Here is a 26,245-nt window from a genome sequence, read left to right on the forward strand (position 1 = left end):
ATGGGAACTGAAGTCCTACAACATCTGGAGACCCAAGGTTGAGAACCCCTGAGCTAGATGGACCAAGGTCTGACTCGGTAAAAGGCAGCTTCCTAAATTCCTAAGCCTACAGTACTTTGTTTAAGGAGGAGAGCAGGTCTTATAGTAGTGAGCATGAATTGTCCCCTTTGATAAGCAGGGTCTGTCCTAATTTTCATTTGAATGGGAGACTACATGTGTGCACACAATAAGATATTCCCCTTAGAGTAAGGGCTGCACAACTTCATCCCTCCTGCAAATGTTGGCCTACAACTCCCATAATCCCTTGCTATTGACCACTGTGGCTGGGAATTATGGGAGCTGTAGTCCAAAAACAGCAAAGGGGGCAAAGATGAGCAGGTCTGCCTTAGAGGATGGGTCCCCTCTGGGAAGATCATATGCATGCTTGCATGCAGAAGGTTCCAAGTTCCCCAACTGGAATCTTCAAGATAGGGCTGAGAGAGTATCCTGCCTGCAACCTTGGAGAAGCCACTGCCAATCTGTGTAGACAATACTGAGCTAGATGGACCAATGGTCTCACTTGGTATAAAGCAGCTTCCTATGTTCCTAGCATCAGCCCAAGTCATAGGTATATACTTTGGAACTTCAACTTACAGCGAAGTTTTTTTGATTCTTTGTGGTCCTTTTCTTTGTCCTGTTTTTCCACCCCAGGAGAATCTGGCACATCATCGTCTAATGCTTCATCAGACTCTATCGTCTATTGAAATTTTAGAAAAAAATTAAGTGAGTCTTGTTCTTACAAAATGTAACAGCTTTACTGAGCTCTAGATTTCCTGCAATGATCAGGAGGCTGGATTAAACAGCTTAGATCTCCTACAACTCTATAGTTCTATAATTGTAAAAACAAACATGCAAGTCTTACACTACAATCCTGTAGCTGTACCCAAGCACAGGAGTGCAGGAAATATTGCAAGGAAGCCATTTTTAATATTTGATTACAAAATTATTGCTTAGTGATACATGGTTGTATATAAAGTATGTCCATACTTTGTTAGTTTCTACAGTAAAACAGACCTGGGCCTTAATGATTTCAGTGCCAGACTAGAAATACTAGTTAGTTTTCCAGGTCGTCTTAGGCAGAAGGCCAGAGCTAGGCACTTAAGTCAATCTAACACTGATCTGTCAGCCTTTGAAGGTTCTACTATCTTTGTTAGTGTCATAGTTCTTCAAGGATGTTTAGCTGAATTATTCAGCCAGATGTAATCTACATGAGCTGCTTTCCAGTGCCAAGTATCAATTGTACAATGCCCTGTACAAATCAGAAAGCTGTTGGCAGCATCCCAATAAAACTATGTACTTGCAACATGATGCCTGGACTGAATACAGCATTTCCAGCAGTTTGGAAAAGATATTTATGAAAGCTATACATAAATAACATTCATTCATTCATTCATTCATTATGCTGCCCTTCCAAAATGGTTCAGGGTGGTTTACAATTAAAACAAAACCATTAAAATCAGTTAACAATTAAAAAACAATTATAGTACAGTATAAAACAACAACAATAAAAACATCATAAAACAGCAATTAAACAATCACAGCAATTTAAAAACCCTGAAAACCAGGTTCCAACATGAAAACCAATTACAACTGGTTAAGAACTCTGGAAGGCCAGGCCAAACAGATAGGTTTTAAGGGCTCTCCTGAAGGCCCATAAAGAATTCAAATTGCGGATTTCTGCCAGGAGTGCATTCCACAGCCCAGGAGCAGCTACAGAGAAAGCCAGTCTCTGAGTCGCCACCAAACGAACTGGTGGTAACTGGAGACGGACCTCCTCAGATGACCTTAATGTGCAGTGGGGATCATGCAGAAGAAGGCACTCTCTAAAATAACTCGGACCTAAGCTGTTAATTAAGATCAAACAAAATTTCCCATTATTCACACTAAAATCCTAAGATTACAGAGAGGCTGTACATTTACTGGTAAAATCTTTCACTGCTGCTGTTCAATGGCAGTGACATATGGGTAAGTCTCAGCAAAGAGTAAGCATCTTTCTCCACAAGAAGGTTGCAAATCAATCCCAAGTTGTCTACCCTAACTTATTTTCTCTGACAACTGAGAAGATGACAACATAAAAACCTTGAAGTCCAGTGGCACTCAGTGCAACAGCAGCGTGCGCGCGCACCAACACAAACACACACGCTTCTTTCAGGAGGGTTTGGCAAGCTCTCCATCTAATCAGCATTTCATTTTAAGGCAAATCACATGCAGGATTTCCTAGCAATAAAGCAGTTCAGATCCCAGAGCAAGTGCAAAATACATTCCTTAGAAAAACCCTTCCAACATAACTTTTTTTCCTTCAATAACTGAAGCAGATCTTTAATAGACTACACATAATTGAAGGGTCTAGAAATATATATAAATATATATGGGAAAATTTCTATTTCAAATTATATATCTTTGACATTCACTGCAAAACTGGTGGACATTGAGAATCCAAAGAATCTAGCAGATGCAGCAATGAAGGTGGCAAGAGCCCTGGGTTCAAGGAAGGTCACCACTTCTGTGTGTCTTTTTACTCTATTTTGCTGGTAAAGCTGTCTCTTCCCCTGTTCTCACTGAACATTCAAAAACAAATACTAATTCTATATTCTGGTTCAATCTATTGGTTTGTCAGTCAGTTGAGACTGGAATGTTTATATAAAAGCCAGCACACATTTCATTCATGAGGTTAAAAAAAACATTTTAAAAGTTAAGTTTACATATATACCTGATTACTGATGGTGCAATTAAGAACTTTAAACCATTCATTAACAGAAATGTCATTATCCGATTGAATTAACAATTCAATTCCTTGCCGCGTTTTCAGCTGTAAAGAAACCAGTACATTAGAATTAAAGTACATATTTTAAGTATTCCTAACAAAATATTCCCCCTTGATACTTGTAATATAGTAGAGCTAATCTACTCTAAAATAACCAGGACATGCCTATCCCCTCCACAATTCCCCACATTTCTTAATTATAAATGCAAATGCCTAAGGTAAGCCAACTATTGAGAGTTTTATAACTATTAACACATTAAAGATTTTTAAATGCATGACTTAGCCCCCACTTTTTTCAATGCCCAAAATAAAGTACAGTAAAAAAAGGTAAAAAGCGGTCACCTCAATCACATTCTTCTTGCTAGATTTCTCCTTTGAAGCCCAATCAATACATGCACCTCTGAGATCCACTGTAAACTCTGGCTTAGACTGGTTGACACCAAACTTCTGGGGAAGGGAAAACAAAAAACAAGTCTTGAAGTCTCTTAAGAAGGGTTACATACATACAGCCTTTCTGTCCATTTGACAAATGTAGGCTGTACAAGACCTCAAAAAACAAAGTATACATGGAATGTAGACTACTGCTACTTCTTGAAGGAAACTTCTTGGCAGAATAGTGTTAAGATCATAGTATTCCCCCCATCTTTGGTTCTTCCAGACCTCAGAAGGCAGAGGCATCTGGATCAGAGCCTCTGATGGTTATGAACAAGTGGCTGCCATGTCCAAATCCTCCTCACTAGAGAGAGAGGTTTTTTAAAAACAATCCTGACTATTGCCAAAGTGACTAATAGTTGACGTGACTAATAGATGAAGCAAACCATGTATTCAGCTTATTGCAAGCTTCAGTGATAAGGAAAAGTCTAACCATAATAAGTGACTGTGCTGGTATGCCAAGTTCAAGCTTTCTGCAACTAGCTTCAGGAGGCTTGCCTTAACTCATTTTAGGGTGCTTATGGATGATGCATATGAGTGAGTGAGCAAAACAGAACTTGTAGATGGGAACTCCATATGCCACCAAGAAATCTTTTCCAAGATCTCACTGAACAACAAAGAGGAAAAGTTGATTTAATATAATTGGCAATGAAAACCCATTCATTAATTCTCTTCCAGATTCTTCTCAGAGAGTCAATAACCAGGGCCAGCAACCATCATTCTTTTGTCTGAAAGTGATTAATGATGGAATTCATTCCAATTGCAAACCAAAGCAAGTCAGTTAGTCTAATATAAATTTTAGCACCGTAGAACAAAAGTAGAAGAACATTCTGTACAAGACAAGTACAGTAGAGCCAGACACTCTGCCTTGCTTATCTCCAAGTGTGAAGAGAACATGTCATGCTACCACAGCAAGGGAGAACGAAGTGTCAAGAGCTAGCCAAACTCCCTTCTCAATGTAGGCACCACCATAACTGTGCAATAGTGCATTAGCAGTGGAAGTGGCTGCTATCGATGTTTTAGTACTGAGTAGGGGAGCTCCTTGCTTTTATCAAGGAGACCATTTCTACTATGTCTTAACCAGCCTTCAGAAGCTTGAATACTTCTCTGGACAATGTGGGACCACTTGCTAAGCCCCACTTTGCATTCCCTCCGCTGAAACAGTCACTTGTTTTCTCCACTAGATGGGAAAAAAAACTGTGAAATCAGCTGCTTACATTGGAACAGACACAGCCATTTCCATGACTGTGACTGCCCTTTTTCAACTCACCGCAGTCAGAAACTAGTGCAGCTGACTTGATGCCATGGGCCAGCCCATAAAGTGTCTCAAGTTTATTAGTGGGGGCCTGGGGGGGAGGCAGGGTGAAGCAGAATTGTTCAGCATAACTTAATGCATTCTTTGGGAAAGCAAGATAAAAATATCTGAGCACTTACCCAACTAGTCCCGCCTCCTTGAGTCTTGGTAAACAATAATGAGGGACCCTGTAATACAGCCCATGACGACATCCAGTTCTTTCTGCAAAAGAGGAAGACAAGTACACAGTCAAGTACATTTATCTTCCCTGTTACTTTGACTATTAATGATAAAAAGCTAGCTTAGTTTGCTCAGACCACAAGGAGCAAGGGTGTAGCTAGGGGAAAGGGGGCCCGTGTTCACCCCTCTCCCAAGTGGCCTCCAGGAGTGAGGGAGATAATGAAGATAATATAGAAGTGTGGAGCTGGGGGGGCCCTCAGGAGCTGGGGGCCTGGGTTCTTTGAACTCATCTGCTCAATTATAGCTACACCCCTGACAAGGAGCATGAAAATGTAAAAGAATTGCTTAGATATGAATGACTAATCACAGCAGTACATCATGTTTCTATACACATACGTAAGCAGACATACATTAAAATGCTAAGTTTATAATATCAGGGGTTGTGAAGAAAACACTTGATATCTATCAGGGATGTGCAATTCGACTTGTGACAAGTCAGGGGCAATTTGTGGATTTGCCTGAGAATTGAATCACCCCTTAAATGAAAGGGCTGATTTGAGGACAAATAGAATCACCCTCAATTCGTCTCAGATCGATTCACATCGCAGTCACCATTTTGTGTCTGTGTTTTTCAACTGCTGGCACTGGCTTCCAATTGGCTTGAGATCTCCTTGCTTCTTGATTGGCTTGTCATACAAATCAAGTGTTGGCATGGGCAACTGTGCCCCAACTGGCTGGGGGAGAGGAAGCCAGGAGGAGGGAGGCCAAAAGAGGAATTCTCAAAATGTACGAGGCAGAGAGAGCCATTGCTTTTTGTGCCTCAGGAGAGGATCATCAGAGAGAGACTGTAGCATCATTGAGAGCAGAGAGCAGGTAGTGGTGGTCTGGGCCTGCCTGCACCCACACTATGAGTGGAGAGAGGGAGAGGCTTATCTGACGTAAAAAAAAATCCTTTTAATTTGCAGTGCTAACTGCTTTATCTCACACACACACACACACACACACACACACACACACACACACCATCTTTTTTTTTAAATTGTTCCAGCAGCACCAGTGGCTTTAACTGGTGTTGCCTGGAATTTTATTTTATTATTCTTGCTTGTAGCAAGCCCCACAACCAGCCATTCCAGGTGATGGAGGATGCTGGCTTCTGCTGGCTGCTTGCCCCTGACTAAAAAATCCCCTCATGCACCACCTTCAGCAGGTGGATGGTACCCTCCCTGTACCAGGCGTGCAGGGAGGCCATGTTGGGGCTGCTGTGCACAGCAGCATCTGACACCAGGGTGCACTTCTCTGCAGATCTGTGGGACAGTCTCAGTGGGAGACACGCTGCTTTCCCGTCCCCCATGGCACACTGGTGGGGGCAGGAAAGCGAGGGGACAGCTGCTGATGGTGGCATGGCCAGCCCCTCCCATGCAGCAAAGCACAGGTGGGCTGTGCTGCATGTGGAAGTGCTGGACACTGAATACACGACAACTGAGCTGTTGATGGTCATGAATCACCAAGTGGAGGAATGGCTGTCCGGGCAGACAAACTTTTGCATGGGCTTCATGGTCACCAACAATGCCGCCAACATCTCAAAGGCAGCTGGCCAGGTGAGACATCCCCGCTGCAGGTGCTGGGTGCCATCCTGCTGACACAGATGTTCTTGTGGACAAGTGCAGCAAGATAGCAGCTTACTTCCACCAGAGCGAAAAGGCTAGGCACGCTCAGGCAGCTTGAGCTGTGCCTCCCTCAGGATGATCTGACCCAGTGGAACTCTACCTCTCTTGCTCTAGCACCCAAAGGAGTAGGAGCTGGCCATCCATGCCCTGGCAATGAGGTGTGGCTTAGAAGTGTGCGACCTGTCCAAACAGGACTGGGTACTCCTTTCTGAGGTTGTCTTGGCACTTGAGATGTTCTTTGTTGCCATGAACTGTTTGTGTCTCAACACAGCAACACTGAGCTGGGCTTTGCGTGTTGCTCTTCTCCTCGAGTAGGCAATGGGTGAGCTCCAGTCTATGCTGATCACTGAGAAGGCAATTGCCTTGGCAGGTCGGCTGAGGACTGGAGTGATGGATCAGCGTAAGACACCCTTGGGTAAACTGGCAGAGCTTGTTTTGTCTTGTCTATGTAATCCAAGGATGAAGGGCAAAGCAGTCACCCCTGACCAGCTGCCGAGGTGGAGGGACCTCCTGGTTGCTGAGGTTAGACAAGCTGAGGATAGGAGGCTGAGGTGCAACCAGGAGGAAGGTGCTGGAACATCAACTCCTAGGGACAGTCCACCCCTAGCAGCGGTACTATCACTGCCACTTCCTGGTCCAGTTGCATGGTGTCCCTGGCAGGGCCAACTGAGCTGGTGGTTTCATCTCCACATTCCACCCAGTGGTTTATGGAGGGGTTCCTTGGCACCTTGCCAGGAGGACAGGAAGAACCCACCGAGCCCTGCAGCACTGTCTGCAGGAGCCGGTGGTAGGCCAGGATACAGAGCTGATCCAGTTTGGGGCAATGCATTGCCAAGTCTGGCCAGACTTGATGGTTGCTGGATAGTTCATCTTGTGCCTGCCAACCTGCATCCAGAGTGAGAGGGTGTTCACCATGGCTGGGGTGTGGTGACACCCCACTGCTCATGCTTGGATGCTGAGATGGTGGAGTGGCTGGTCTTCCTGAAAGTCAATCTTCCTCTGCTGGTCTTACTTCACCAACTGACTAACCCAGGTAATGATTCAAAAATTTATTTAAAATTGCCTGATTGCCTGATTGTTTTGTTGGTTGGGTGGTAGGTTGGCAGGGTCATGCCCTAACACCCAGCACATGTTGGTATCCCTAAGACCTTCCCATGGGAAGCAATGGGGTGATTCAAGTTCCTCATTGTTCCTTATGGCGATTCGCAAATTTTTCACTAATTTCCTATTCGATTAGTCAAAGCGGCCAGCTATGGCCAGTCAGTTCAGCAATTTGATTCTAGCTGAGGTCAAATCAAATTGCCAAAAAAAAAAAAAAATTGGGCACACTTCTAATATTTATGGAATGTTCACTAATGCTACTGGAAGAAGGAGGATGTGAATGTGAATATTTCTTTATTTTCAACAGAAATGTCCAAAGACCAAATAATATTGATAGCTGGAAGAAACTGAATAATGTCTCCTTGACAGTCCAGAGCAGCCTAGTGCTCCGAAATCCAGAGTAGCCATCCAGAGTGCAGAGAGGCTGCTCCTGACTCAACCAGTGCTGCTGAGCAGCAGAGCACATGAGCATGCAGGGGAGAGGGGAGTGATTTTTACTGCTCTCCCCTATCACCTGTAAGTGCTCTTTGCCTTCCAAAAATATGTCCTTAAGGGTTGTATCCCTAGATGGCTCCTCTGGATGTCAGCTAGTGTTCCTTAGCCTGATGTAGGACAATTCAGACTGTAGTCTTAAAAAATGCTGATCAGTTCCATATGTTCTACTGAAATAAACCTAAGTCTTTTATATGTATAAAAGAACCTCTTTAGGTAACTGAATGTAGAGTGGCTAATACCTTTACTTCAAAATAAATCTTGGATATTTTGTATGAATTTAGGTAAATAATAATGGCTGTTAAGACACACAATTGATTCAATCACATTGACATTTCAAATTTCAAAGTGAAGTAGGGTTGCATGCGCACATTTGACTCAAAGTAATCCCTATTTCTAATCTAAAATATATTTATAGTAATACTTGCCGCACTTTCTTGCCATTTTCTGTAATTTTTGTTACATTTAATAATCCATACTTCTCTTGGTCCTGGAGAAGAGAAAAACACAATTCAGTAAACAAGAAGCACCCTTCATCTTTATAATAAGGAATACATTTCTCTCTAGCACAAACACAGTTTCCCAAACAGATAAATTGTTAATCTTCAAGTTGCAAACATAGCAATAACTTGTTATAAAGTTAAATATATATAACAAATCAGTAACTTTCTCATTTAACTAGTTAAAATTTTCAGCTATCAACTTCTAACTTTTAGTGTGCCTTCCTAGGAGGCACACTAGATAATGATCTCTTAATGAACTCTTAAGAGAAATTGCTCTTTCTATATAACAGATCTCTCAAGCATAAGACAGCACCCTCCATCAAGGTATGAACAGTTGCTAGTAATTTGTGTAGACAAACTAGATCCCCAGTGTTTTAAATATGGACAGAAATATTGCATTTACTGGTGATATTAGGGACCAAGCCCACTCTGAAAAAAGATGTCTCTTCGAAAATTGCTTCATTTTCTTTAAAAAAAAAAAACAGTTACCAAGAACACCACTACTTTCTCTCTTTTCGACTAACCCATTTGTACTTCATGTAAGGGTCAACAGTGTTCCTACTTGCTGCTTGCCTGACCAAAGCTGGATGCATGAGTGAGGTGTGTGCATTTTGCAACTGTTCAAAAGCTATGCATCTTTGACTATTTCGATGCACCTTAAGCTGATTGATAAAATTAAATCAGGCCAAATTACACAGCGCTTAATGCACTGTTAGACATAACAAGTTTAGTTTGTCCTTTAATGACTGGCAGCCAGAGTAAGATCCCTTAATCTGACCCCCCACCGAAAGGAACTGCAGAGGGGAGGCATGGGGAGGTAACCATGCCCTCTGCTATGGTTCCAATGCAGCTATTTACCCTAGACAAAAGTTCCCATTGGCATCAATGGGTGTTTCTCCCACCTAAGGTAAACAGCAGAATGCACACCTTGGGAGTACTCCTGGACCCAGACCTCACCCTGGTATCTCAGGTGGAGGCCATGCTTTCTATTAGCTTCAGCTGATTCGACAGCTGCACCCATTCCTTGAAGAGGATGACCTCAAAACAGTGGTGCATCAGTTGGTAACCTCCAGGCTCGACTATTGTAATGCACTCTATGTGGGGCTGATATGTTTCAGGGCAAAATACAAACTGCTGGTTATTACCTTTAAAGCCCTGAATGGCTTAGGTCCGAGTTATCTTAGAGAGCACCTTTTTCTACATGATCCCCACTGCACGTTAAGGTCACCTGAGGAGGTCCATCTCCAGTTACCCCAAGTTCATCTGGTGATAACTCAGAGGCGGGCCTTCTCTGTAGCTGCCCCACGGCTGTGTAATGCACTCCCAGCAGAATTCCGTAATCTGAATTCATTGCTGGCCTTCAGGAGAGCCCTTAAGATCTATCCGTTTGGCCTGGCCTTCCAGGGTTTTTGATTTGTTGTAAATTGTTTTTAACTGCTGTAAGTGTTCAGCCTGGTTCTCCAGGGTTTTTAACTGTTTAAATGTTTTAACTGTTAATTAGTTTTATACTGTTTTTATAGTTTTGATTTTAACTGTTAATTGATTTTAATTGTTTTTTATTTTGATGTAACCCACCCTGAGCCTTTTTTGGAAGGGTGGTATATAAATCAAATAAATAAATAAAATATGTTGAGATGGGATTAACTTAGCATCAAGACAAATAAGACTATCTCAAATACACATACACCATTTATACTGACTGTGGCTTGATGCTTTGGTGAGGAAGGAGAGGACTCATTTTCAGAAAAGGTGGTCTTTGAGGCAACTGGTGTATCCTATAAAACAAAGATGTTTTTAAATCACAGAAATCAAGCAGAAGCTTCTTCAGTCATTATATCCAAATTCTGGAAATCTGAAGAGGTGTCCACTAACAGGACACTAGAATTCAAATTTTGCACAAGTTAATATACAAATTGTAATTTATCACTGATAGGCCCTCTGTTGTATAGGACAATTTTAATAAAATTATACATGTTATCTATAAAATCATGTTTCAGATACTAACTTGCTCGTGATGTGATGGGAACAAGTAGGCAGGATTAGGCAAGAGATGTTCAGAAGAATTAGCGGGCAGCTGTAAAAACACAAGAACTATTTTAATATATAATTACTGTTTCATAGATTTTGCTAACCAGAATATTGTAAAGTAATTTATAATGTGATGTCTTATAAGCAACAATGATTTGCATCTTTTACATGAGAGCTAAGCTTTTTGAGTTAAGCATAACTGATTCATTGCACGCACGCACACACGCACATGCGTGCGCCCCCAATCTGTTAATTTTCAAGAGATTATGAAAGTTGGAAGGCAGCTGAATGATTATTTATTTATTTATTTATATTTCTATACCGCCCTTCATTAAAACAATCTCAAGGCAATTTACAAAACATTTAACACAACTATAAAACAGTTACACAATAAAAATATTAAATTGGAATATAAAAATACAAATCTAAGTACAAGTTTAAAACACACACTGCGATCATAAAATACAGAGCAACAGCAATGAAAACACCACTCTCATAAAAGCCAAGATTTCACTTGCTTTCTAAAAACTGGGATGAGTTTTAAATTCTTTTATGATCATTTAAAAGCAGACTGCAATTTTTAAGTTACTGAAGGCATGTCATAAGCATATATTAAAAAGTTAATCATTGTTCCATTGAAATTAATGGGACTGAAGTTAGATACAACCAACTTAAGGCACATTAATTTCAGTGGGCCTCAGTCATGACTTTCTTTGGATATAACCCAATGTCTTTAAACTTGGGCACTGACAAAATATTGCTGCCTAATTACTTTGTCCCCTTGTCAAATTCATTTGATTAGAATGCAACATCCACTAGCAAGTCAGAAGAAGGGAGATCGTTCCAAGTGGTTAATAGAAGCATGTATTTGGAAAAGTATGCAAACAAATAGCATGCATGATACAGTAATGACTTTGCAGAAAACACATTTTTAAAGCTAAGAAGTCAACTGGGATTAGAAAATAATTTGGCACTAGGGATGTGCACAGAACGGGTTTGCCCGGTTCAGTTCGAGTCTGAACTGGACTTGAGTCCAAACAGGGCATAGTGATTTTTTTTTTAAAGGATGCACAATTTCATATACATTACAACAGATAAAATGAAATTCCTACCTTGTCATTGGTGTCCAGTACAATTGAGCTGTGCCTCCACTTTGTCAAAACTATTGGTTCCTGCAGTCTCCTGTCCAAGCTCCTGCTTTTAGTTATCTCCCTTTGCTGTTGTGGTGAAGCATTATACTGAGAGAGAGAGAGAACCACAACAAACCATTAACACAAACAAACCCATGGTGAAAATGAAAGCACGTACAATCCACAAGTTTGGATATTTCCAAACTTGAGTCCCCAGATGGGAATTGTAGTCCAACAACATCTGAGGACCCAACATTGGGAACCCCTGCACTAACTAGCTACTTTCACATTACATACAGTACAACAAGTAAGTTTGCACTGTTCTTCCTTCGTCTATTTTCTCTGAATTTGTTGATTAATTTTCCTACCAACTTGAAGCTGTGTTCTGCGAGGCACAAATTTTAATTCTAAAATTTTTATCAACTGACTATAAGAACTCCGAGTGGAGTCTCGCAAGCTCAGCAGAAACCTGACCTGGGTATGATACAGCTTTCTTTCATAGGAAAAACCATAGCCACAATCACATCAAGAAGTGCACTTCTGCTAGTTTACCATCTAGCAATTTGAATGTGGCACAGTAGTGTTTACAGGGCAGGCAAAGGGAATCTAGATAAACAGCAGCATCATGACATGCTGTATAGTGTGGAGTGGGAAGCACAAGAGGCTCTTAAAGTACAGTTCTTCGACGTGGTCTCTGTCTTCTACACAAATGGGCTATACGCCTGCGCAGAGACCTCGTCGGAACCTAACAAGCTCAATTCTCCTGCTTTGGGTGGCCGCTATATTAATTAATTAATGTATTTTTATACCGCCCCAACCCAAGGTCTCAGGGCGGTTCACAACAAAACAAAAACAAAACATTAAAATCAACATTAAAATCAAAGCAGTGCGTCCCATCTCCAACTCCCTCAGACGTTCCAGAAGGATACTATGGTTGACAGTACTGAAAGCCGCCGAGAGATCCAAAAGGAGCAACAGAGTCACACTTTCTCTGTCAAGTCCTAATTGGAGATCATCCATCAGGCCGACCAAGGCAGTCTCCACCCCATAGTCCACCCGAAAACCAGTTTGAAATGGGTCTGGAAATCAGTTTCCTCCAAGACCTCCTGGAGCTGGGAGGCCACCACCCTTTCAATTACCTTGCTCAACCATGGGAGGTTGGAGACAGGCCTGTAGCTATTAAACTCCAAGGGGTCCAAGGCAGGCTTCTTAAGAATAGGTCTAATAATTGCCTTCTTTAAACAAGGAGGCATCCTGCCCTCCCTCAGAGAGATATTTATAATTGCCACCAGGCTCTCCACAACAACCCCCTTGCCAGAGCCACGCTGGGCAAAGATCAAGCCACGCTGGGCAAGGATCAAGCAGACAGGTGGTAGGACGCACCGTTCCGAGCAGCTTGTCCACATCCTTAGGAGTCAAACTGAAATTGATCCAGTCTAACCACACAAGAGGAGTTGCTGGATACCTCTGCATCTAACACTGCGATAACTGTGGAGTCTAAATCTAGATCGACCCGAATACAAGAGACTTTGTCTGCAAAAAACTCATTAAAAGCATCACAGCAGGCAACTGATGGTTCCAAATTCTGATTCAAGGGAGTAGGGGGCCATACTAGCCCCCTCAAAACCCTGAATAGCTCCGTTGGACGAGAGCCTGCGGAAGCAATACAGGCAGAAAAGAAACACTTCTTTGCTGCACATATTGCCAGAGCATAGATCTTTAAATGTGCTCTATGTCGCAATCTGTCAGATTCAAGTCGAGTCTTCCTCCACTTACACTCCAGTCATCTACCTTGCTGCTTCAGCTCCTGCAGATCTTCTGTATACCAAGGAGCCATTTCTGAAGCGGGTTGGAGAGGACACTTAGGAGCGATCATGTCTACTGCCCTGGTGAGTTGACTATTGCAATTCTCAACCAGGGCATCAACTGGATCACTGGCAGGGCCAACATTAAATCCTTCCAAGGCTTCTTGGAATCTTATTGGATCCAATAACTTCTTTGGACGGGCCATTCTAATAGGTTCCTCACCCATGCAGAGGTGGGACGCAACTGTGAGTCCAACCTTAACCAGATGGTGGTCTGTCCATGACAATGGGGAAATCACAGGAGTCCCCACCCATTGAACACCACCCTGATCAGAATGAAAGATCAAATCAAGCGTGTGACCAGCAACATGTGTTGGTCCAGGGACCACTTGGGAAAGGCCCATAGTTGCCATGGCTGCTATGAACTCCTGAGCTGCACCAGACAACCCGGTCCCGAAGTGGATGTTGAAGTCCCCCAGCACCATAAGCCTGGGGGACTCCAATGCCAAACCCGAGACCAAGTCTGTGAGCTCAATTAGGGACTCTGTTGGGCAGCAGGGTAATTGGTACACCAACAGAAGTCCCAATCTTTCCCTGGTCCCCAAACGTAAGTACACACATTCAATATGATCAGACACTCTGACAGGGATCCTGGTAAGGAAGACATTATCCTTAAAGACCACAGCTTCTCCACCTCCCCACCCACACTCCCTTACCTGCTCCCCTACAGAGTACCCTGGAGAGAGAAGCTGGGCCCGAACTGGGCCCCCAGCCTCCCCCAACCAAGTCTCTGTGATACGCACCAGGTCAGCCCCTTCATCCCTGATCAAATCATGGATTATTTCAGATTTGTTTTGGACTGACCTGGCATTACAAAGGAGCAAGGCAAGGTTCTGTGGGTTGTTGGCACTGCTCCCCAAGGTCAAAGAGCTGGCAGGGCAGCCGGAAGGGGAAACAGCTATTAAGTTTCTGATATGCCGCTGCGCCACTCCTCATCTCCTCAGTCTTTCTTCATCCGCACTTCAGTAAACATCGTGGAGCCTACAGCTCGGCAACAGGTAGGATCTTGTTGTCCCCTTGTTGTTTTCTCTCTGCTTCTCTACAAAATTTCTTTTCTTCCTTTATTTCTTTCTCATAGTAGTGTTTTCCCTTGCGTTTTGTTTTTTTGTGGGTTTTTCCCTTTCTCAGAGCTCTGATACTGGCCGAGACAGAGCATAGTGGCAGGCTGGCCTACGGCATTTATGCCAGGCATGACAAACTTTAAAAAATGTATTCAATGCAGATCTAAGATCCCTTCCCCCGATACTCATACCGAGTGTCTCTTGTGCTTGTGGGAATCCCACATTGTCGAAACCTGTCTTCACTGCCAGAAGTTCACAAAGCAGGCTCACAAAAATAGGGCTTCTCGTCTGCACACAGCCCTGTGGGATCTGGCTCTCCGTTCCTCAAAAGCCTTATTGTTGAAGCGGTCCGTAAAAATGGCTTCATCAGTACAATCGAGGCCGAAAACCCGACCCCAGCACCGGTATCGGCGTCAAGTGAAACAGTGCGCTCAGAAGACCTCCCTCAACATCAGGTGCCTGTGGCACTGAAAATAAAGAAAAAGAAGCTGAAGTGTCATCGTGACTTGCCGGCGGGTTGACACCTCCCTCCTATACTCAAGAAGAAGAAAACAGCGGAGTTTCCCATGTCGGAGGCCCCTGTGGCCAAGAAGACTAAAGTGGCCTTGGATCATCCTGTACAGAAGTCATCAGTGTCAACAAGGCCTAGCTTGCATGTGGCTGCTGAGTAGTTGGACTTGGCCCACGATCAGGCTAGATAGAGTAGGGAATGTTCAGTGGCATCGAATGAACTGGGTTATGCTTTATCAGAAGAAGAGGCCTATTCTCCAACCAACTCTGCAGAAGACGCATCGTGGCTGCCTAGGTGCCGGTTGCCCCCTTGAAAGCACCAAGAGAATATCGCTCTTAGAGACCGTAGTGCCCACTGGGGCTTGGAAGAATGCTCCTCGACTTACAGACAGGATAGGTCCTGGGACTGTCGTGATCAATCATATCCAGATCGATATCAGGCAGCGGAATATCGCTCTCCCTTGGTTGACGTTGAGCCTTCTTACGGCGCATGGTGCCGGGACTCTGGATTGTGCAATCAGTACCAAGTGGACTTTTGGTCTGACTATTCAGACTATGCTCGACCCCACTATGTTTCTCAGAAGGTCCCATGTATGGAAAACCCGTAATGATGAGGGGTTGGCATGAACCCCGCTCACACTCTGAAGGGAGGCTGTATTCCCGCTCACCGCAATGCTCCCCTAGGGATCGATACGAGTATCACAAACCACCCCCTTCAGTTCCAGTAGTGCATCAGGCTACCGTGCTAGTTCAGGAACTTTCCACTTCGATACCGGACAATACAGGCAGCAAACCAGGCTCCCCTTCGGGTTCGACATCTATGGCTCAAGGCCTTTTGGCTCCCCAGGAAACCAAATATGAGAGTGATGCTAGCTCCCAGGACTCTGAAGTAGTTTCCTGGGCTCGTCCTCGCTTGACATACAGTCTAACTCAAAGCCTGTCTCCCCATTGGAGGACCTCAAGCTATACTCCGCTTATGTAGCCCGGATGGCTTCGGCCTTGGGAATGAGCCTCGGTAACCAGCAAAAGGGAGAACTGGACCCGTTGTTCAGCCTTGTTTCGGAGGCCAAGGTACCGGCCGCCTTGCCCCTGAACTCAACATTGTTAAGGGTTATGCGGGCTCACTGGAAGGGTTTTTATGAAATGTCTGGCCTCATTACACCAAGGTGTTCTCAGAGACATATTTGTGGATTGGGGGGTCCCAACTCTGGACTTATTTGCTTCCGGGGACAATACACAATGTGCCCTCTATTGCTCCAGAGGAGGGGAGGGCAAAGGCTCTCTGGGCGATGCCTTCATCCTGTATTGGACGGGCCCTCTTCTGTATGTGTTTCCCCCATTTCCCCTCAGTCTGAGGGCCCTGCGCAAGCTGAGAGTGAATCGGGCCAGGGCGATCCTGATAGCCCCATGGTGGCCCAGGAGGCCTTGGTTTCTGGCTCTGAGGCACTTGTCGGTGGATTGGAGGCACCTATCTGTCCTGCCGGACCTGCTGTCACAGGAGGAGGGACAGGTGCACCACCTGGATGTTCAATCCATCTAATGGCATGGAAGGTCCTGCAGACTTTCTGCTGAGACTTAAGGAAGTTTTGGTTGCTGCTAGAAAGCAGTCCACATGGAAGCTGTATGATCACAAATGGACTAGTTTCTGTTCCTTTGCTTCCCTGAATGGGTTTGATGCATTTAATCCATCTGTACAAGACGTATGTAATTATCGATTGTCCCTTAAGGAATCTGGTTGAAAGCTCTCATCCCTTAAGTTGTATTTGGCTGCCATTGTGGCACATTCCCTCACTGAACAGGCTTCATAGTTTAAAGATCTGGTGGTAAAATGTTTTCTGAAAGGTTTGACTCAGATGTTCCCAGACGATCCTGTCATGTCACCAGCCTGGGATCTGTCAGTGGTATTGGCTGGCCTGCTATGGCCGCCATTTGAATGCTTGGCTTCAATTGATCCTCGCCTTCTGACTTGGAAGTTCGCATTTTTGGTGGCCGTTACCTCCATCAGGAGGGTCAGTGAGTTGAGGGCACTGACCAACCATACCTTCAGTTCCATAAGGACAAAGTAGTTCCATAAGGACAAGGTAGAAGATGTCCAGTTCTTGCCCAAAGTGGTGTCCATGTTTCACCGTTCATCCCACTCACTTTGCCCATGTTTTTTCCAAATCCTTCATCGGATGCAAAAAGAAGGTTACACCGTTTAGACGTTTGAAGGGCGTTATCCTTCTATGCTCAGAGGTCTACTGACTGGAGAATATCTCCTTCCTTGTTCATTCTATATGATGGGCCGGGTGCTTGCCGAGATGAGCCAATTGTCTAGATACGATAACACCTGCAATCCTTGCTCCTGCAGGAAAGCCACCACTGAGGCCAGACATTTCATAAAAACCCTTGCTGCTGTCATAATGCCAAATGGCAGGGCCTTGGATTGGTAGGGGATTCCCCCGATCTGAAACTACAGGAGGTGACGTTGCTGTCATCTGTACTTCTACATGCCCTCCCGTCCTCCCCGCAGGGTTCACTGAAGCTGGACTCTGTGACTGAGGGGATGAGGAGTGGCGCAGCCGCATATAGCAGCTGGGGGCCGGGTTCCTGCCTAAAGCAGGAGAATTGAGCTTGTTAGGTTCCGACGCAGTCTCTGCGCAGGCACATAGCCAATTTGTGTATAAGTACAGATGACCACTAGAAGATCCAAAGTTACAGGTGAGTAACCTGTTGCTTTCCACTCCCCAAGGTCCTTATTTAAAGTCTTCATGCCCCAAGTTTAACTTTAAAATCTGCAGGACTGACAGATTCACAGCTAACTTTGAAAATATGAGGAGGAACTAGTACATCTCTTCATCTCCCAACTCTTGCGACTGTTGAGTATATAGCAAGACCTGGCAGATTTTCCGTATTTGAAGATTATTTTCTAAGGAGAGCATGTCTTGTACAACTGCAGTAAGCATTAGTCTCATATGCAAGTTACGTTTACTGCAATTTTATATGCAAAATGTGTCCCACAATTAATATAAATTTTGGATATAGCTCCTACTGCTAAGCTGCCCACCCCGATACATTCAGATTTTAAAATTAATTGACAAGTTGATAGGACCACAAAGATCTCCTAGCTTAACCAATCTACCTGGGAGGAAGCTTAGGAAGAAATGTTTAGGGTCAACAAGTTGAAAGAGCAATTCATCTAACCTAAGAAAACCTGGCAGTTTAGATAGGCAAACACTTTTTAAAATGCATGTTAATTAAATTAGTTGCAAGATATCAGAAAAAGTGAAACTGAATAATTGCTTTATCACAAAAAAATTTAAGATACAGTCTGATAGTGGGCAGCCATTTAAAAATGTACAATATATGCCATGCAATGCTCACCTAAAGAAAGAAGCTTGTAGTATACCACTGCAACATTCTAAAGTTTCTCAGTATTAAAAGTTAATGCTCAAAGCCCAGTGTTAACTGCTAGGTACAGTAGTTTACACCCAACTACATGGTGTCAGGACATAGCCGTGGAATATTCCGAACTGTGTACACGTTATATCACTGCAACTGATATCACTGCAACATATATATCACTGCAACACGTTATATTCACTGCAACTGCTGTCACACCTTTAATCCTATAGACAGCATTTTGAACTCTGAAAGCAGAAATTTCTATTAATTCATTATATGCAAATACAATGAAATGTTAGTTCGGTGTAGCTAGCATAACATGCTTGTAAGCATATTTTCTATTGTAACCAATTCTTTCTTTAAACATAGGCGAATGATCAGTATTTTACATGTATGCCAAACTCCCTCAAGTGAAAAATTAAAATCAGCTCAGATTTCTATATTGAAAAACAGAACATTAATGTATTTTAACTCTGTTATTGCTCTCAGCTGTGTCCTCCACTAATTCTCCTGACTGGAGATTCTCCCCCTGCAGCATGACTTCAGGCAAGATCCTTTATTAATTCCCAGAAGCACCACTACAGTCAAAATCAATTTTCCAGACATCTAAACACACGCACATCCTTCCAGATTAAGAAGGTGAGTCATCTTTAGCCAGTCTACGCGAAACTGTATATAAATTTCTTCAGTTTAATACGAAATTCTCTTTTGATGGAATACTACTATAGATTACATTGAGAATTTCTTTTTCTTTAGATCAAAGTTGATCAGCTTAACAATGAAATATTGCAATACAAGGTTTAACCGCATAAAAAGCCCTCCACCTCATGTATAATAAAATGAACTTCTATATTGGCTCATCAAGAATTTCTGAAGTCAAGTAGACTGTACCATTTCTAAGAGACTATTCATATTTTCAAGTGGTGGTGGTAGGGGAGCACCTCACTATTGCTCAACAATGGGCACTGCTCTCTCTCTCATACACATACACAAACAACTAAAAACCAGAAAGAATCCCAAAACCAAGTCAGAGTGTGTGCACGCTCTCTCTCTCTCTGTCACACACACGGTTAACTGTTCTGTTTCTTGTGCAGTGGGGTTCCCCACCACCACCAAATTTTAAATATTCTGGTTTAAATGTGACATTTCTACACATTTGAATGTATAACGTCAACACAGATTTTCTGTTCACATTTCAGCCTCCTTTGTAGTTCAAAGCTGAAGTTAGGAAACCGCTTGCAGTTCTAGTTCATGACCCATTGTCATCTCTGCATAGGCAGAAAGGGTCTTTTGTATGAGTTTCTAAAATACAGATCCAGTATAAGCTAAGAGTAGCTGAGCAGCTGAACATTATATTTAGCACTCCCAAACTCCTATAACTGTCTTAATGATGGAAAATCATTAGCATTGTGCAAATGCAAGATAATGAGTAAAGTAACTGAACTATATCAAGATTATAGGGCTGTAAGCCAATGCATACTTTTTCTTGAAAATAAGCCCCATTAAACACACAGGGGCTTACTTCCAAGTAAACATGCACAGGAGACTGTGCTATAACTCAATCATGTAGCAGGAAAGAGTCAAGATATGCAGAATCTGAATAGTTTTACAATTGGAAGGAACAGACCTGATGTTTAACAGCTATTGCCCTGATGCCCTTCTTCTGGCTGGCCACTGTGGGAAGCAGAATGCTGGACCTTTGGTCTCCTACAGTGGGACTCTTATGTTTACTACCTTTCTTAAACATGTATCTTCATGTACTTGAATGGCAAATGACAGGATTGACTCAGATTTAATACATAAACTGCTGAAGAAAGTACACCAGCAACAAAATCCCAATGATGCATCAACATAGCAGCTGTGGTATAGTTCATGAACTGGAGTTTTAGCTATGCATTCACTAGGTAGCCTTAGGCAAGTCACCATCTCTCAGCCCCTAGTCTACAATACATAAGTAAAAAAATTCACTTATTTTATGGGGCTGTTACTAGGAATACTGAAGCAAATTACCACATCTATATTTTCTAGCACCAACTGATGGGGTCCTCCAAATGAGAAATATCGCCAGCACAAATCCTGATTACCTAGCTCCTATTACTTTGCCAAGTTTCCAACAAACCTTCTTATAAAGTCTCATGCAGAATCCAGTTTTCAGTGCAATTCCTTTTGAAAAGAAGGATATACATTTAACAAATCATAGTAGTTGTGTTGTCTATATAGATCCCAAATCATGCTCAGTTGGGTAGTGACATTCTGTGAATAAATTAAATCCATGCAGTTTTACTTGTCTTGTTATTCATGCTCAAAAAGGTAATGGTTAAGTGGGGGTGGGAAGAGATAAAACTAACTGTACAGGGATATATGCACAAACGTGTTTGAAAGAGGCTATTCCCCAAAGAATATTCATAGTCAAGATTAAGAACCAGGTCTTTCCCCCACCCCCGCCCGGGAGTGATATGATACTCTGGGGTCTGTGAAGAAGGTGAATTAGAAATACAGCCCCTGTTCTTGTTCTCTAATTCTTTGATTTAAAAAAAAGTCCAAAGAAGTTGGAGCTCTCTTAATTTTTGGCATTGATAGATGTAGGGGAAAGCACCCTTGACTCACCTGTCAGTAGTTTGTGGGGTGTGAATTTCTCTCTGTTTTTCCCCCAGTGGCAATTAGATCCACAGTTAATCCTCTCCCTCTGCTGTGAATGGCTGAAGAAGGTAGACCAAATATAAGCCTCTGGCACACACAGAAAATTGATTCCTGCCCATGCGGTGCTCACCCAAGTGATTCCTAAAGTCTACAGCAAATTCCCACTGAGTGACAACGGCAGTAACGTAAAATAATTACATTTGGTCTGAGCAATTTAAATACATAGTGGACGGAAGTAGCCAGGATTAAAACTGAAACTATCAAATGCTTTGGAGTACAGAGTTAGGAAGGAAAGGTCCTTCTACAATAGGCTTTCCTGATGGTACAAAAAGTGAAGAGTGGTGGTGGTGACAGTGGCAGCAGCAAGCTGATAACACAGCTTTATTTTACATTCAATTCTGAGGCACTTCAACCCAATTCCAGCAGGCTGCTTTCAGCTAACGTAGGACATCACTGCAATCTCACTGTGGCACAAACCAAATCATTCTCCAAAACTTTCCCTCCTTCAGCACTCCAAAAAACTGCCCTGCAATACATTTGCTCTGGAAAGAAAAAATCCAAATCATTTATTAGATTTTAAAGTATTGCAGTGTACTCCCTTTACCATATAAATACAACTCTAAGCATTCATTTAAGGTTGTGTGACATTGATACAAAATTGCATGAAGATGTTTCAGTATCCTTCATGTATCTTTCTTGCAGTTAATGCTCCAGAGCTGCTTTCAAATCCACTGTGGACTGAAACCAGCCTGTTCTCATTCCAACATAGTGACAAGATGTGTTAAATCTGAGATTCAGTGAAACCCCTCTCCCCATGCTCCCTAATATTATTGATAATCAGATAACAATATTTATTTTTGTCTGCAAATCGGCATAAGGGGGAAATTGATGCTTGTGACTGGATTTATTTTTTAAAAAACTATAAAGTGTTCCAATACATCTGTGAAGGCTGTTCTTGCCTGAGGCAAGGGGCCAGAGCAGCTGGTTACTTCCTTATTCCCTTCAAAGCCTGACTTGCCTAAACTAGAATAAGGAAATGATCGGATGAGGAAAAGGCAGAGATGTTTAGCCGATGTGCAATATTTTTATGTTACAGGCTGGTTTTAGTGTCTTGTGAAATATTTTCAGTTTCAAAATACAATACTGACTCTCAAGCAGTTGCAAGGGTTAGGATATATTTGTAAGCTTTGATTTAAAAACAACACCACACCCCCACAACTCAAGCTTTTCGGTGTCCATAGGAAGAAACATCCAATATACAGCAGCAGCAGTTTGCCAAAGTAAACAAATCTCAGCACAACTGGGTCTCATCACCTACATGCAGACTATGATATTAAGTCTATCAGTTGTGTTTAAGTGTTCCAGGATGGCAATATTTGCACTTCTTATGTGATATAATCAAAGACGACTGATGTGCTTATCACTGTCAGAAATAAAAAGCTCTCTGTCTAACACAGAGGTTGAAGCCCTCTTCTATCATCATATATTTTCTTCTACACTTTTTGCAAAATGTGCAAAGGTTTTGTGCCAGCAGTAAGCAAAGTGACATTTCCAGAGAGACACAAAAACCACATTTTTCTAAAGCTTATAACTGGCAGTACAGCCGCCCCTTGCCAATCACGGTTTTCTCAACTGTGGTTGTGAGTATCCGCAATTGGGAAGTTAAGACCGGTCTCAGCAACCATGATTTGAGTATCAGCAAATCTCCCGGGATTTCATTGGCACAGGAGGCGTGAAAGTTGTGGAGAGTTGGAGAGGAGTCTTGGAGATGTTTGAGTACTGTACAGAGAAACTGGGAGAGGAGGAAGTGAGAGTTGTGGAAATTGGGGGGCTGTAGATGTTGGGGTCCAGAAATGTTGGGGTCTGTACAGTAATGGCTGCTGTGCTTCCACTGCTGCCAGGGGGAGCCTGCGTGGGTTTGGGGGGCTGCATGGCTTCTGTGTCTTCACTGCTGCATTTGCACTGTTTGCTGCTGGGGGGGGTGCTGTAATGGCTGCTGTGTCTTCACAATGTTTTGGAGACATTGGAGTGTTGGAGAGGCATTGGAGTAAAGAGAGAGATTTGGAAAGGCGGAGGTGAGAAGCTGTTTCTTCACTGTTTGCTGCTGGGGGGAGCCTGCGTGAGTTAGGGGGCTGCATGGCTTCTGTGTCCTCCATGCTTCATTCACACTGCTTTTTAGGGAGAAGTAGAAAAGTGGAGGTGAGAGAGAGAAGGGCAGGGGTGTGTGAGAGTGTGAGTGTGTATGTGTAAGAGAGCATGAGATAGAACGCGATCCGAAAATGGGTCCAAAGTGTGCAGGCAAGGGAAAGGAAGATGCTGTGGCCAAGCAGCCAAGGAATGTCATTGTCCCTGGTGCTGTTGGGCAATGCCCCAGGGCATCTCCAGACCTGCTGCTTGCCCACACCAATGTGGAAGTGGTGTTCATGCCTCCAAACACCACATCGCTCATCCAACCAATGGACCAAGACATCACCCAGGCTTTCAAGAGTTACTACACCAGGCAGAACTTTGAGCACATAGGCGACCTGATGGATGGCGACCCCAACATGACCCTGAAAGAAGCCTAGACGGGCTATAACGTCATCCATGTCTTGACCATCATCAAGGAGGTGAAGGATGAGGTGAGGAGCAGCACCCTGAATGCCTGCTGGAGGACGGTGTGGAAGGAGGCAGTGAGAGACAACACTGCTGTGCCAGCTGCGGAAGTAGAGGCTGGGGGGGGGCGCTTGTGCCTGGCTTCTGCCAGGCAATTTGGCGGCAAGGGCTTTGAGGACATCCAGCTGACTGAAGTTGCTGAGCTCCTGGAGTCACACTCTGAGGAACTCACAGAGCAAGACCTTGAGGCCCTGATCAAATTCTCCAGTGATCAGGAAGAAGCTGGTGAAGAAGAGAAAGATTGCAGGGCCACAGCAAAGTTGACCCTGAAGAAGATCAACAGGTTCCTGAAACATGCCTCAGAGCTGGCAGATGAGCCAGTGGACATGGACCCCTTTATGCATACCAGCCTGACATTCAGGCGGGAGCTCAATGACCTGATTCGGCCCTATGCAGAGGTCCAAAAAGGCCTCCAGAAGAGGACTGCACAGCCGACCCTCCTGAGCTTTTTCAAGAGAGCGCAGCCTGGCACTTCAGAGCAGCCTGGCATTTCGGGGGGCAGCTGTGAACTGCCTGCAACAGAGGGTGCATCGTCATTGCTCATTCTTGTTGTTGACTCTTGGCAATTCCTGGTGATTTTCAAGTGCATTTGAGAGGTCTGAGAGGGGTTCAGGAATTTTCAAGGGGCTCAGTCTCTTCATTCCTATTGAAATTCAGGGAGATTTGGTGTTTTGGGTTTTTTTTTACATTTCCCCCTTGATTTTTAAGTGATTTTGTGGTTCCCCTAACCCCCCCCCCTTTACATTGGTTTCAATGCCTTGCCAACCGCAAATTTGCCAACTGTGAGGTTTTGCGGGAATGCAACCCTTGCAGTTGGCGAGGAGTGACTGTACAGTTGCCAACCATGAGTTTGCCAATTGCAGATTTGAGTATCTGCAACTGCCAAACTGTCACACACACACCCAGCAACTTATTTGCAGTTGGTGTCATTAAAAAAACTATTTAGCTCTTTTCCCGGCCAATTTCCAGGGCCACAGAGTCAACCTGAGGGTTAGGGGGGATTTCGTACCTTTTTTGTGGATTTTAGGCACTTCGGCACTCACGATTCCCCTAACCCCATTTACAATGTAATCATATGCTTCAAAAACTGAGAATTTGCCAACAGCAAGGGTTTCCAGGAACTGAACCTTCACGGTTGGTGAGAGACAACTGTATAGACAGAATCAAAACCCAAAGAAGATTCACATGGAGAACTGAACAGATCAACAGGAGGTAGTGTGTATATTTCAAAACACAGACATGGACCTAGAAATTGTCTGAATGAGTCCGATTTATTTTCAGCTCTGAAGCTAGCGAGTTCTAGATCAGGCCAATACCCAGATAAGAGATTGCTTTAGAACCCCTATAAGTTACTTCTTTCCTGAAGGAAGAATGTTAAAAAAAAAAAAAGGTAGCAAAAGTATAACACCAGTCATTTTGCAAAAATTATTTTCGGCCCTTTCCCCCAAATCAGACATTCAGCAGGAGTGGTTTGACTTGTCACCAACTACGCTTACTGACATGCCTAAAATCTACAGTGTCATATTACATGACAATGACATTCAGACTTCAGCTGGTGTCATAACTATGTTGTCATCCCCAAACTGGGCCATACTGTATCATCCAGTATACATCTCAAACACACACAGCAGAAGCCCAAGCACATTTCCTAAAAAAAACAGCACCTACTGCTTTACCATTAGAGGATTAAAGAATACTAACTGGCCTGGGTGCGGAGCATCTGCGCCTCTAGATCTCCCTCGTTCTAACCACCACCATCCCGCCACTGCCCCCTTCAGCCGTCTGTCCCCACCCCCCGCTGCTCCTTCGGCCATCTCCCCCCCCCACACACACACCACCGCCTTCGCTTTCTCTCCCTCACTGTCCTCCCTTGCGAACTTTCATAAGAGCTTCCACGCATGGGATTAGCAACAGGTATGTCTAAGATAATTATAGAGAAAGATTAACTTGCCTACATTATAAAAGGTTTTCAGTTGAAATGCCTGGCCCTGGAAGTCACTATGCAAGTTGAGCTCAAGGACCTTACTGGAATAGGATTCAGGCATGAACAATGACAGGAGAGGTTTACAGTATCTTCAAGGTTTCTCATCAATATTCTGGAAACAATGAACGCGCAAACAGATTGTTTTGCATTCCTTTGTTATGCCTGTTTCTAGTGATGGCACAGCTTTGCCATCCAACATTGCTCAGATCAACTCTCTCACATCCTAACAAATTTATTCTAAACAGCTTTTCCTGTTCTGCAATTAAGAGGGGATGCAGGGCTGGGGGCGAATCAACATGTGTGTGGCCTCCTTAACATTTCATATCATTACAGAATCATATTGATTGCTGACATACAGTGTAAACAGTGTGAGTGAGGTTTTTGGACATGTCCAACCAGCTTGGACATATAATGCATTTCTAAAGGAAAGGAAACAACAACAACAACTTGCTCAGGCATTAAAAGATATAAATGCTGCACTTGCAGATATAACAACCAATAATCTGCAAGAAACAA

General features: G+C 43.5%; 1 protein-coding gene across 7 annotated transcripts in view; it reads right to left on the reverse strand.

The window, feature by feature from the left end:
• The window catches only part of ARHGAP12 (Rho GTPase activating protein 12), a 192,124-nt gene that overhangs the window by 27,591 nt on the left and 138,288 nt on the right, over nucleotides 1-26,245 (reverse strand). For all 7 annotated transcript variants that reach the window (XM_053260227.1, XM_053260230.1, XM_053260229.1 and 4 more), the window contains 8 exons: nucleotides 11,613-11,738; nucleotides 10,478-10,546; nucleotides 10,173-10,247; nucleotides 8,398-8,459; nucleotides 4,670-4,751; nucleotides 3,146-3,250; nucleotides 2,750-2,848; nucleotides 634-736 (listed from right to left, as the gene is read on the reverse strand). In XM_053260227.1, the coding sequence (XP_053116202.1) occupies nucleotides 634-736; nucleotides 2,750-2,848; nucleotides 3,146-3,250; nucleotides 4,670-4,751; nucleotides 8,398-8,459; nucleotides 10,173-10,247; nucleotides 10,478-10,546; nucleotides 11,613-11,738 (721 nt within the window). The remainder of the gene's footprint in view (nucleotides 1-633; nucleotides 737-2,749; nucleotides 2,849-3,145; nucleotides 3,251-4,669; nucleotides 4,752-8,397; nucleotides 8,460-10,172; nucleotides 10,248-10,477; nucleotides 10,547-11,612; nucleotides 11,739-26,245) is intronic.

This window comes from Hemicordylus capensis, chromosome 6 (genome assembly GCF_027244095.1).
Source record: "Hemicordylus capensis ecotype Gifberg chromosome 6, rHemCap1.1.pri, whole genome shotgun sequence".
NCBI classification, from domain to species: Eukaryota; Metazoa; Chordata; class Lepidosauria; order Squamata; family Cordylidae; genus Hemicordylus; species Hemicordylus capensis.